The sequence below is a fragment of the Mercenaria mercenaria genome, chromosome 9 (assembly GCF_021730395.1).
Source record: "Mercenaria mercenaria strain notata chromosome 9, MADL_Memer_1, whole genome shotgun sequence".
Taxonomy (NCBI): domain Eukaryota; kingdom Metazoa; phylum Mollusca; class Bivalvia; order Venerida; family Veneridae; genus Mercenaria; species Mercenaria mercenaria.
Window position 1 is genome coordinate 68163625 of NC_069369.1, and position 13591 is coordinate 68177215.

A 13591-nucleotide genomic window follows, 5' to 3' on the forward strand; every position below is an offset into this window, starting at 1 on the left:
CATAACTTTAATACTATATAAGGTAATGAATTGAAACTCAAAATATATTTTTACCATCATCATCTGCATGTATGGTAACAATCCCAATAACTCTAGTTTGTGTTCTTGATAGAATTATGCCGCTTGATGTATCTTCCTTTTAAAGTAGAGGTCTCTTATTGAAACATATATTCATTTTACTGTCAAATAGCAGAATAGTGGAGCAGGCTGTCTTACGGACAGCTCTTGTTATATATACACGTTCTGTGGCAAAATGAAAGTTTTTAAGACCCTAAAACGGATCATTCAAAAAGGAAATGACAACATGTATGTTATGTAACGCCAATATATAAGCTACGGTTTGATTGACCTAATCTGTAATAAAAAATTTTCTTGTATAGTGGTTTTATTTTGCAAATTCTAGATATTAGTCTTTATATTAGTATTATTATACAACTTACAAAAGGACTTCAAAGGTGTAAGTAGGAACTTTGTGAATTTTTAAGGTATAATTGCTTAATATGTCAATTTTAATGCCTAAATATATATTTTTCCCATTGTAATTTAGTGTCCGCCCACTTAGCTCAGTAGGGAGAGCTTTGGTCTACGGATAGCCGGGTCGTGAGTTGGATCCCCAGGCGGGGCGTATGTTCTCCGTGACGATTTGATAAAAGACATTGTGACATTGTGTCTAAAATCATTCGTCCTCCACCTCTGTTTCATGTGGGGAAGTTGGCTGTAATACTTGCGGAGAACAGGTTTGTACTGGTACAGAATCCAGGAACACTGGTTAGGTTATAACTGCCCGCCGTTACATGACTGAAATACTGTTGGAAAATCCGGGCATTAAATGCACAGAGAGGTACCTGGGGTCTTCCTCCACCAACAAAGCTGGATAGTCGCCATATGACCTATAATTGTGTCAGTGCGATGTTAAACCAAACAAAATAAATAAATAAACCCAAAACAAACAAACCATTGGAATTTTGCAAGATCACAATTTTGATAAAGTTTTTTTTTTCAGGAATTTTAAAATGTTTTTGCACGACATTATGTTGCTTTCATACAAACTAAGATATCATAAAAGTTTTATTGCAGTCCCTTCAAAAATAATGTCAAAATTATTTTTTTGAAGTTGTCACTGTCAAAAATGTCATGGTTTTACAGTGGAAAAAAACCCATCAAAAGCGACAGTAAATCCAAAAATGAATCAAGATATTTTCAAATTCTAAAAAAGTTTCTTCATAGTTCTTTAGAATGATATATTGAGTCATTTGTATATGAGCCGTGCCATGAGAAAACCAACATAGTGGGTTGGCGACCAGCAAGGATCCAGACCAGCCTGCGCATCCGCGCAGTCTGGTCAGGATCCTTGCTGTTCGCTAACAGTTTCTGTAATTGCTATAGGCTCTGAAAGCGAACAGCATGGATCCTGACCAGACTGCGCGGATGCGCAGGCTGGTCTGGATCCTTGCTGGTCGCATACCCACTATGTTGGTTTTCTCATGGCACAGCTCATATAATATTGTTCTATATATAAAGAGAAATCAGGGAAAAAACTTTGTTATGGAAAAGGTGTATCAAACAGTAATTTGTTCAAGTTATAAATATTTTTATGATAACAGTAATTAACCTTATTAACTTAAAGTAGTTGTTCTATTTATAGGTGAACCTGAGCATGAAGTGCTCTACAGCAAGTCATTGTGATCACCCTGTTATAAATACGCCCTTGATAACATACTTAGTAATCCTCATGAAACACAGAATGGTGTGCAGAAGCTTGATGATAGGCAATATAGAGTTAAACTGACCCTTGACTTGGTCATACTTGCCATATTTCATAAGCAGTTGTTATCAAACTTACACAGAGCCACGAGATATACAGTGCAAGGTTGTTTACTCCAACAACAGCAGAGTTATTGCTCTTGAATTAGTCAGACTTGCCATACACATTAGAGGTCAGATTTCTTGAGCAGTTAACATAAAAAATATGTCCATATATAGCTAAACCTGCGTTATAGGCCATCTGTAGTAAGCAGTCACTTCCCTAATGCAGCCAGTCAGTTAAACTTCCCAAATTTACATTTTGTATTATGCATCACAAAGGGGTTAAGGGGTCTCCGTGGTCAAGTTGTAATGTTTGCTGACTTTGAATCACATGCCATACCCGTATTATTTGTCTTCTGGCAATCAGATTGCCCTTGTGATCCCTCTTCCAAAAGTCTTTGGCAAGTATGACCACCCTCGGACAAATAAGGCAATCTGAAATCATTGTAATAAAAACATTATACAGTCAAACTTTGTTTGCTCTAACTCGAAAGAACCAGCAAAATTTGAGCTAGTTTGAGCTATCAAACAGTATACGTAATGAAAGGTACAGTATTTGCCGGAACCTGACGAAGAGTTCAAGTGATGAATAATCGTAGATTTAATTTTCTGACGTAAAGTTTGACATGATTGTATTCTAAATCACATCATGTGTTAGTGGTTTTTTAGTTGTTTTGTCTTCCTGTTTATTCTTTATTAGAAAGAAAATATGTGACGACTTTGACTGATGAAATTCTTATATTCTGTAAAATAACACGATGGTGAATAATGAATTTAAGTTAAAGTGTTATATTTAGTTTATACTAATTTATGTTAGCTGGATTGTTATGAAAGCTTGAAGCTTATATGAATCACTCTCAGGTCCACTTCCTGGAAAAACTGGTACCAGTGTCATGAGAGGTGTGTTCATGACCCCAGTGGGGCTCGAACACATGACCTCTGGTTTGAGCGGCTGACACCCTTACCACTATAGTATATTATTTGTTCCATAATTATATATGCAGATTTTGACTGGATACATTAAATATCCAGAAGGAAATGATATCTGTCTTAAGTTTTTGTTATTCAAAATGATGCCCAAAGAGATTTTCCATCAGAAGAAAAGAAAGAAAGTTTTCTTTTGCTCCCCATGATATATTATGGGTTTAAAATTGTAAGTCTCTGAAGAACTAAGTAGTTGTTTCCTTTCTGACCGAGAACTATTGTTTTGTCAAACTGTGTGCAATATTTTGCAATTCATTTAAAATTGTAGAAAATATCGGTGTTGACTGCAATGAATTCTGTGAATGAAGCTGGACATACGGTCAAAACTGAGACTCTATAACTGTGCTCTTTAGTAAAAACATTCCCTTAATTTTGTATCTGTATATGGCAAAAACTGGCTGTTTGTTTTCTTTGAAAAGTGCTGATTTCAGCAGTATTTAGTGGTTATGTTTTGAAGAAAATAAAAAAAAAGACTCCTGTTCAGTCTAGCAAAAAATCAAGCACATGACCCTCACTTTTTATATGCCCGTCTCTGAAAGAGCGGGGTATATTATGTGAACACCTGTGGTGGACAGGTGGTTGGTCAGCGTCCAAAAGCATGTCAGCCGATCTTCACCAAACTTGCTGACAATGTTTGTGGGCATAATATCTCAGCCAAGTTGGATAACCAGCCAAATCGCCCCAGGCACTCTTATGGCCCTTGAATTAGGCCAAGTTTGATGTTGGGCATATTTTGTGACTGTTTGCCACTCTTATCTATTTGTGAATTTTCCAGGTATATATTCTGAAGTTTTGAACAATAAGGGTTTAATGAAATTCTACATTACAGAAAGTTTTTTGATCCAAACTTGCAGAACTACCTTAAAACTATGACATTAGACAACAATATATATATAATACAAAGTTATGGCACCATCTGAGAAATTCTTAAAATGTCGAAAAGTTATTGATATCAGAATGTACACATTTGGTATTTAATCCAAAATTTTTTCGACTACAGTCAAACTTGCTCGAGAAATGTCTGTTAGGATTCTGACCACTTCCAATAAGAGTCCACATTTTTGGTTCCTTTTTGTATTGTTAAAGAATGAATTATGTTGTATTTAGAGACCATTTGTGTTCAGAGACCACTTTATGCCATTTACTTAATTAGGTGGTCTCTTAATACCAGTTGTACTGTATAAACAAAAGATTTACGAAGCCACAATGGAATGTTTTCTGCCTCCTCAGTTTGAAAGCAACATACAGTAAAACCTGTCTTATGCAGCCAGACAAGGGAGTGGGAAAAAGTGGCTGTTTGCAGCAGGTGGATGCTTAATGAAGGTAATTTATAGAATAAATGACCATTTTGGGAAATGAGACACAGGCTGCTTAAGACAGGTTGGCTGCTTATTAGAGGTGACCGCTTATTAAGCAGGTTTTACTGTATAATGTATCCAACATAATAATGTATCAGCTCAATTGAGATAATTTTTAATCTTATTATCCCCCACCAGAGGTGGGGGTACATAGTTTTAGCGTTGACTGTCCGTCCACCTGCCCAGTGTCCATCTGAAGCCGTATCTATGACATGGTGTGGAGTATTTAAATAAAACCTGGTAAAAATGTTGATCAGATTGCTTGAGTAAGACATGATGTAAGGGCCAGTATGGCATTTAGTACATTTGTATATTATGTTATATGTATTACATGTAATATAAGTGATTTCCATTTTTAGCCCTCTGGAGTCATATCTCGGACATGGTTTTAAAGATTTCAATAAAATATTGTAATAATGTTAATTGGGAAATATATGGCTCTGCAAGATTCAGTGAAATAACTTCAGGAACACATGAGTTATGGCCCTTAGTACTTATATAATGCTTACTATTTAGGGTATTTCAAATTTGATGTCATATGATTTCAAGGTCATTTTTGCTATAGGATATTGTGACCAAGCTTAGTATGATACTGGTTTATAGCTTTCTTTGAAATTGATGTACAGTCTTTTTAAATGTCTAGGTCACTATTACTGAAAATAGAAAATCGTTTCAGTAAGAAATGGATATTGCATCCAAAATTGGAATTTAGGAAGTTTGCATGGAGGCCATAGGTTTAGTTGTATTTTGGGTTGCTAAGGTCAAGATCAAGTTCATTGTTACTAAAAGTAGAAAAGTTGTTTTCTCACGATAACATAAGTTGGTAATGAGGTAAGCAGATGTTACCTAGTAAATAGGTAGCTTTCATAGAGACCAATGTTTTACTTTCATTTCAGGTAGTTTGGGTCAAGTTCATTGTTACTAAATATAAAAAGAAAAGGATTTTGATCAATAATTTTGAATGAGTAGCTTTTAAAAAGACTGAAATTCGATTGCATTTAAGTGCTTTTTGTTGGCAGAGAATGCTTCTTCAAGGGTGAAGCCATTATCCCTTTCAGTGGGATACCAATTCAATGATTTTTGCATGTTAAACTTCAAAAGTTAAAAATGCTACTGGCAAAATATTTCTAATATGTCTGACATTATTTCAGGGGAAAGTTGACTGAGTATCTGATTAAAATATTTGTTCATGAAGCATTTCAATTTTATTTTCAGTCTGATGAAGAAAAAGACTCAGATGACAACAAGGCTATTGACAGTCAGGAAGATGTTATCAAGAAGTTACTTTCTCAGAGCCGGCAACCAGATGGCGGATTCAAATGCTGCATCTGCAGCAAGGAAATAAAGGTCAAGTACAATATGAAAAGACATCTTCGGACACATTTGCCGGACCAGATAAACTGCAGCTTGTGTAACAGGTTTTTTGAAAGTTTCACAGAAAGAGAGGAGCATATGAGAAACAGGCATTCCAGCCGCCACATATGTGAAACGTGTGGAGTATCGTTTAAACGCAAGAGTGATTTAAATGCACATATGATTAAGCATGAAAGTGTCTTTGATCAGGAAACATCACCAAATTGTTTTAAATGTACATATAAAGATTGTGGAAAAATATTTTTCCGTCAGACAAATTTTGAGTATCATTTGAATGTTCATAATGGAGTCAGACCATATGAATGCATCGGGTGTCTAAGATCGTTCCACTCTAAGTACACAAAGAACGAACATGAAAAAGATTGTGTGAATGACGTAGAGTATAAATGTGATATTTGTGGCAGTGTGTTTAAACAAAGGTCTGGTCTTCATAATCATAAGCAAGCGGAGCACGTGAGACAAGAAAAAGGATATCCGTGTGAAATTTGCTCTCAGATGTTTAAATTTTCGTCTGGACTGATTCGCCATAAGAAAGAGAAGCATCAGCTTTTAGATGCTTCCCAACAAACAGACACAACTGAAGTTCGTACTGCTGTTAAAGTTGAATCTGAAGTTGGATCAGATGATGAAAGAGAACTCGTTACTCCAACCGGTAATACAGCTTATATTGTAGTAGCAGACATTGAACCAGAGAATAAAGCAGGAGGAAGTGCTTCAGTTACAGGTACAGTTGCAGTGGAAACAAGTGTTGAAGAAATTCCAGAGACAAGCCATGCAGAGATCATGGCAACCATGTCGGAACAGGTGCTAGAAGGTGGTGGGGAGATAAATATAGAAAGAGTAATAGTTGTTCATCAGGTGGCTAGTGATATGCCACAGCATTTGGAAGACTTGAACAGTTGAGACTGCTTGTACATTTAATCATTTGTAAAAAATAATTTGCATATACCTTACAGTTATCATTAAATTTTAATATGTTTTGAACAAAGGTCTAATGTTGAATATTCTTGCAAAGAATGTTAATGGAAAATTGTATCTTGTAATGACTTTTATCCAAAAAAGCAACTTTTATTTTATGTATGGTTTCCATCTGATTTTACTTGACATTTTAAAGACACAATCTGAAAACAATAAATTCATTCACTAACTCATTTGTGTTTTAGGTTTAGTGCTGTCTTCAAAGGTATTTCAGTTACATATCTCCTGACAGAGTAAAATGACCATTTTAGTAGTTCCAATTCCTATCCATGTCGTACCTATATTTTAAAGTCTTTTACTGTTTGGTCTTTCAGTGTCTGGTCATATGGCAGTATCCTGGCACCAAATATTTAAAACATAAAATCCGTGTCCCAAATTGAATTTGAAATAAAAAAAAATCACATACTCTCTGGCAAAGAAAAATGACAATTTTGAGGTCCCATTTTCGCCAGTTATGCCTGAAAGTCTATTAGTGCATTGTCATCTGGCACCATCCTAGCAATAAATAACAGGAAGGTCATGATGACCCTGAATCGCTCACCTGAGTAATATGAGCCACATGTTTACAATATATTAGAAAGTAGGTCAGAAGGTCATACTCATGGTCAATGAAAGTCAGTTTTACCATCAGTGTACAAAACTGTACATCGAGGGCTTAGAGCGAAACTTGTCTATCTGTATATAGAAATAGAAGCAGATAGACCAGTTTCGCTCTAAGCCCTCGACATGTCACCCAAATTCCAAGGCTGTATCTTAAAAAACAAGAAAGTAGGTCAAGGTCACAGTCAGGTGACCCCTAATCACTTGGGGTCATCAGGTAATTATAATTAAACAGTCTAGGAAATATGATCTGATAATTTTTGAGGTTTTATTCCTATATAACAGGTGACCCCCAGGGCGGGGCCTCTTTTCACCCCAGGTGAATAATTTGAACAATCTTGTATGACATCCACTAGGCAACCCTACATACCAAATATCAAAGGCCTAGGCCTTGAAATTTCAGACAAGAAGATTTTTTCCCTCTCTAATGGGCAGTTGTATATTAATAAGTAGATACGACTTCGCTGCATTAGATAAGGTATAGTTTAATTTCTTGTATTTAACATGGACATTTTATGCATGGCCTGAAACAATAACTTTTCTACATATATTACAAAGTACTAGGCGATTTTATTAAAAATTTACTTCATTGAAGCTTCAAACACAAAATACACGGATCTATCCTTTGAATGCTGTACTCGTATTGAGATGTTTGTCTTCTTTGGCAGTGTAACTTGTGATTAAATTATGTTGGCACATCGGTAACTTTTCACTCGCAATGCATGATTATCTTAATACATTACATGTTTATAGTTATGACTAAATAAAATGAGGGAATCTTTATTTCATTGTCAAGAATGGTTGTTTCCAGAGGCTGCAGCTTTTTTCCGCCGATTTTCACATAGATCTAAGCACCTGAAAGCGGGCCAAGCTTTTAATGTCTGCAAGCCCGTGTCAAATCATAAACTGGAACCATTTCAATTTGACACAGTTACAACTTATCAGGGCTCACATTTCATGTCACATTATACCTGTGATCAGTGATCTATCTCTCGAACCATACTGTTACCAAGGTAAAACCACTGTGACTGTGTCTTGTACAACTGCAGTTCTACTTCCGGTTTCAGGACTTCCCTCCCTTTGGTGGTATACATGGCGTAAACAACCTGCTGATCAGTATTCATCAAGCCCTGTGACAGAAAATATTGCACTGCTCGTTTGAAATCTTTTGAAAATTTTATAATATGATTTCTGTCACCGAATACAAGCCCTCCACCCACCCAGACTAGATTTCCTCTGAAGATCACGTACGGTCGATTCGTCAAACGTTGTTTTGGGTCCACAAGACTTACTGCTATCTTCGAGTCATTGAAGTTCTTTGGCTTTCCGATGTAGAACAATTTATCTGACATTCTGTCTCTAAAATATCCAACATCTAACCACATATAATAGTTTGTTTTAAAATAGTTCTCTTTCACAACACGTTCAAGAACATCATACTTTGCATGTTGTGCGCATGCGTACAATGAATGAACAGTATTCGGAAAATATTTCTGATAACTCGGCGAGTCAAAAATTTCCTTTATTTGATTGTTGTTTTGAAATGCCCATGAAGATGTAATATTGATCACCCGTATGGCAGTTTCTCCTCTCTTTATATTCCGCATGTGTTTCACGTGGTCTTTGAACTCCTTTGAATTGGTATAGACAATAAGTGGATTCTGTAGATACCTAAGTTTAGAAATCCAATTGAAATAGATATTTGCAGTTATTAAGGAACCATTTTTCTGAAAATTTCCAATATCAAAGAATGCAGTTACAACAGTTACGTTAATTGTATTCGTTGACGTACTATTTCGCCCGATGTAAATAGTTTTTCGCCCGATGTAATTAGTTTTGTTCGTACCTGGCTGATGCACAATAGTAGTTCTTGTCACATGCAGATGGTTCGTTATTTTGTTCAGTTGATTTATATATATTTTTATTTTTTCAGCATCTGGATCAAGCTGAAAAGAATTTTTAACGTTGTCAGCAATAAGATATAGTACAATCGTGTACTAAGCTGAATATGTATATTATAAATATACTAGCATTCTCTAAAACTAAATGATATGTATCGGCTTAATGGTGGTACTTCAAATTTTCAAATTAAAAAATTTCTTCCGGTGAAAATGTAATAACTTTACGCCATTAAGATCGCCACTTGCGTTTTGTAAAAAATTGAGTGATCGAACGATATTGATTACTGAATAATCTTAGACTGGAAAAAAATGGATTTATGAAAAAGTTCAAATTTCAAGCATCATCAGCCAAATTAAATTAAAAAATGAATAAAATCTTTTGCATCTGTTTGTTTGTATTACTTCCCTTTCATATAAAAGTATGTACAAAATGGACTATTTTTTTTTCAGTAAAAATTCTTTGTTTACATTTGCATTTTATAAATACTGTGATGTTTCAATAACTGAAATAAAAGGCAAGTTAAAAAAAAAAACGTGTAGCTTCGGAATTCATTCATTTTTTTAATTTTATCTTTGTTGAGCAACCGGGATAGGCAAAAGGAGCTAATAATAATTTTATAAACTTGCATTTCTAACGAATTTTGGCAAAATATATACTTGTCACTCCGATTCTTTGATAATTTTAATAAATAAATGCTAGACAAAAGAGATTTATTAAATTTATTCTTAGGATAAAATAAATCTTCGATCGGTCAACCAGGATAGGGAAATCTGATTTTTAAAATATTTTCAGTGAAAATCTAACGTGTATCAAGAATTCGGTGAACACAAAGAAATGAAAATAATAAGTTGTTAAAGTTTTGAACAGATCCATTACTCGACAAATGAGCTGCGCCACGAGAAAACCAACATTGTGCATTTGCAAGCAGCATGGATCAAGACCAGCCTCCGCATCCGCGCAGTCTGGTCAGGATCCATGCTGCTAGCTTTCATAGCCTATTCCAATTAGAGAAACTATTAGCGAACAGCATGGATCCTGACCAGAATGCGCACGCTAGTGTGGATCCATGCTGGTCGCAAAGCCACTATGTTGGTTTTCTCATGGCGCGGCTCAAATACATTTTCAATACATAATAAAACTACAGAACACCTCCACCAAGTTTCGTATATTAAAATAGTCTGTTTTCTCCGTTACAAATGATTAAGATGCATTAATATATCTACCTTAACTTCGTCCTCAGTTTGGCGAAAATAGATAATTATCCCCAAAAATATTGGTAAAATAAGCACTGATTTTATGTGACGTCCGCGCATTTTGATATTTTAAAGTATTTAACAGTTTTGCGAAACTCGACACCAAAATCAATTTTTTAAATAATAGCTATGTCTTTTTAAGTGTAAGGGTAAGGGTGAAAGGTTAAGAAAAGTGTTTGAACCAGTTCGATTTAAGAACAAACGTCAGTTAACTGTTTTACTTTTCTTCTTGTGTGGCCAGGACGGATGATAAATTGGCAGAAGTTCATGTTATTACTGACTGCTGTAGTCCTTTTTCGATGACCTAAACATAGTCACATAAATGATAAAAAGTCGCACCGACCCGTAGGCAAAGCCAAATTCGGCAGTGAAGTTATAACAATCTGACGAGGTGCAAACACCTGGGAAAATGAACAACTAAGTATTGAGTTGACTACAGATGTTTTTATTTAATTAATCACTTCCTAAAATCGACATCTATGCATGAATTAACTTTGATGACCCTATACTTTCTTTAATATAACGTTTTCATTAAAACGATATATCAGCTTAATGAGAACTTCATCATCATATTTTCCGCTCTAACGTCACTTTAAGGGTAGTTCTGCACGTTCTGATAACAAAATCTACCAAGTGGAATTTAACAAGACCCGAATTTTTCAAAACTTCAGAATATACATAGAAAATTCGGCAAATGAAAAAGATCTGAGTCGAGTGCATGGCTTTTGTTAAACTTACTTGAAATATTTTGACTTTGGACAAGTTTTCATAATGGGAGTCTGTGGGAAATTCTTAGTTTTGGTAACATTTTCGAGAATATAAATGTATAGATCTACGATCACGGTAGATTTTAGTGAAACTTCTCACAGTCCTTAAGAAACACATTTTATTTGTGTCTAGAAGCAGTAACGTCGCCGTTATAATAAATTTTCTTACGGGTTGCCATTAGTTCAAATTCTAGCATAAAACTGCTGTTCCTGTTACTTAACAAGAGAGAAAACGTGTGTTAACAGAGAGATTCTCCCGCTCACGTGCTGTCATAACACCTTTTCATATAATATGCGCGTTCCGTGGCAAAGCGTAAACGCTGCGTACGTTGTTGGCGAACATCGGAAATTTTTCAGTTTCGTTCACTTTAATGTTTCATGAAATTCGTTTTAGAAATACGGTTGTTTATCTTCTTATGTCACAAGAAAGGCAAAACAATCTCCCTGTTAGTAAATATGATCGCATTTACGTTTAACAATTAGTAAAAATTTAATTCGACATAGAATCATAGAAAACAACACAAAAACGTCATGTAAGATGTAACAGAATTCACCAGTGCGCATTATTTAACGGCTTGGTAAATTCATAAAATTATGTTTTTCCGTCAAATAAGAAGACTCGGTGACGTGACGTTAACTATATTTGACGTCATTGCAGTCATTTACTGTTCAATACTTTCTGTAACAAACAGGAAGCAAAAGACAGATCCAACTTAAAACGTAAAATTTAAATGTACATCTATATAAAATATTTCCTTAAATATCGAAACGACATGATTTATGGAAACTGTAGTCCAACCAACCCCAAGTAATCCCTGTAACGCCTAAACGGCTAAAAACGACGATAACGTCAGTTACGCTAATGTACGCCAACAATAAGCATAACGTTAATTTACGGACTGAAAACGGGTAATTCAAATGGAAATGACGTCAACGTGAAAAACAACACCGATATTCTCGTGCATTTCATATAAATTTAATGATGTTGAGGGAGAATGTATTCATTTATAGCTTTTTTTCTTTCGCCTTTTATACTAGAATAGCGTTAGCGCATGTTCATTTCGTGTTATAACATCTTCAGAATCACTCGTGATTATCCCTACATTACGTCCTGTTTATCGAACGTGCGGAACTACCTTTACGTGCAGAACTACCTTAACGTGAATATCGACTTAAAGGGACTATCCCACACATTTAAGGCGAGAAAAAATCTCTCATAAAGCCATTAAACGTGAGTACTATGAAAAAACAAGTGACTTGTGGTACAAACTTATTGATGTAAGATTTTTGCGAGATTTTCTTATGATTTACTAAAACTATTGTGCAGAAGGTACAGGTGCACATAACGCTTTTGAAATAATATAGAAAAATTACATTCTCCTTGCTTTTTTACCAAAATATCTAACTTTTAGTGCCCCCCGTTTTATCATTTTTCAGTATCTTTTATACATTCTATGCCAAACGTGTTGGAAAAATCGATCGAAAAACATATGAATAGTGATACTTCATTTGAGTATCTTTCGCAAAAATGAGATGAGCCCCTGTTTCCACCGTTAGCATGGCGGGACAAAAGCTTTTTTTTATAAAACTTTTTTCCAATACACACCTATAGAAGCAAAAATTGTCAAAATGTATGGTAAAATGTAAATGCATTAAAAATATTTAATTTTGAAAGAAATTAACCACTTTCTGCATTTTTTTACAATACTGACCAATCAGAACGGACAAGCGTTACCTTATTCCCATTAAGTCCGCTGTGTACGTTTTTGCATTGATAGTCTCTGACCTTACACGTTAAAATTATCTAACCCAATCTTATATCACTTTAAATAACTTTTAATATGAAAGCATAAGGAGTAATAAACAATAAAACGATTTACGAAACACTCTGACAGACCTGAAATCACGGTCCATCAAAATGGATGTTAATAGGCGTGTTTGAAGGTTGTAGAGCAAAAAGTTACAGAAATATCAGTTCTGTAAGAATGCACTGAATTGGGAAAATGCTGAATTCTGTATCAAACTGACAAAATTAATAGATGGAACTCTATATAACAACTTATGTGATTTCTCCCTAGGGATACCAAAAAAAAAAAAAAAAAAAAAAAAAAGAAAAAAAAAAGAAACTGCTTACGTATGGATGATAAAATCCGCTTAGCATATACTTCGTAAAAAACGTTTAAGAACTTTTTACTTCATCCTATTTTGACCCTAGGTAATAAAACACAAAAAATTTTCTTCAATATATGAAACATGTCCGTGATTATCCATCAATTCAGTCATTCTGCACCTAGAACATCTTTTTCTCGCCTTAGCCAGCGGAAGAGACTGCCGCGCCTGAAGCGTATCATACACTGATATTCCTAATCAACCAACGTGTTCCTGGTATTTTGAGACCGAGTTCTGTTTTCAGCCTTTTATAACCCTTGACACTAGTGTCCTCGCCTTGTTCGAATCTACATGACATCTGCAGTCGGTTCAGAGCAACTCACTAAGTGTGACAGACGGGCGGACTGACGAATGGGTGATTCACAGTTCAAACACTATACCCAAAGTGTTCGACAAAAGG

At 35.1% G+C, this 13591-nt stretch overlaps 2 protein-coding genes across 3 annotated transcripts in view; one reads left to right on the forward strand and one right to left on the reverse strand.

Annotated features, from left to right (window-relative positions):
- Positions 1-6673, forward strand: part of LOC123547374 (zinc finger protein 2-like) — a 39655-nt gene extending 32982 nt beyond the window's left edge. For both annotated transcript variants that reach the window (XM_045334411.2, XM_045334412.2), the window contains exon 4: positions 5364-6673. In XM_045334411.2, coding sequence (XP_045190346.2) covers positions 5364-6425 — 1062 coding nt within the window. In that variant the 3' untranslated portion in view covers positions 6426-6673. The remainder of the gene's footprint in view (positions 1-5363) is intronic.
- A 1027-nt stretch (positions 6674-7700) lies between these two features.
- On the reverse strand, positions 7701-13489 carry LOC123546280 (uncharacterized). The gene is made up of 2 exons (XM_053550634.1): positions 13376-13489; positions 7701-9046 (listed from the first exon to the last, which is right to left on the reverse strand). Exons 1-2 carry the CDS (start codon positions 13487-13489, stop codon positions 8078-8080), a joined length of 1083 nt encoding a protein of 360 aa, XP_053406609.1. The 3' UTR covers positions 7701-8077.
- Positions 13490-13591: the final 102 nt, after the last annotated feature.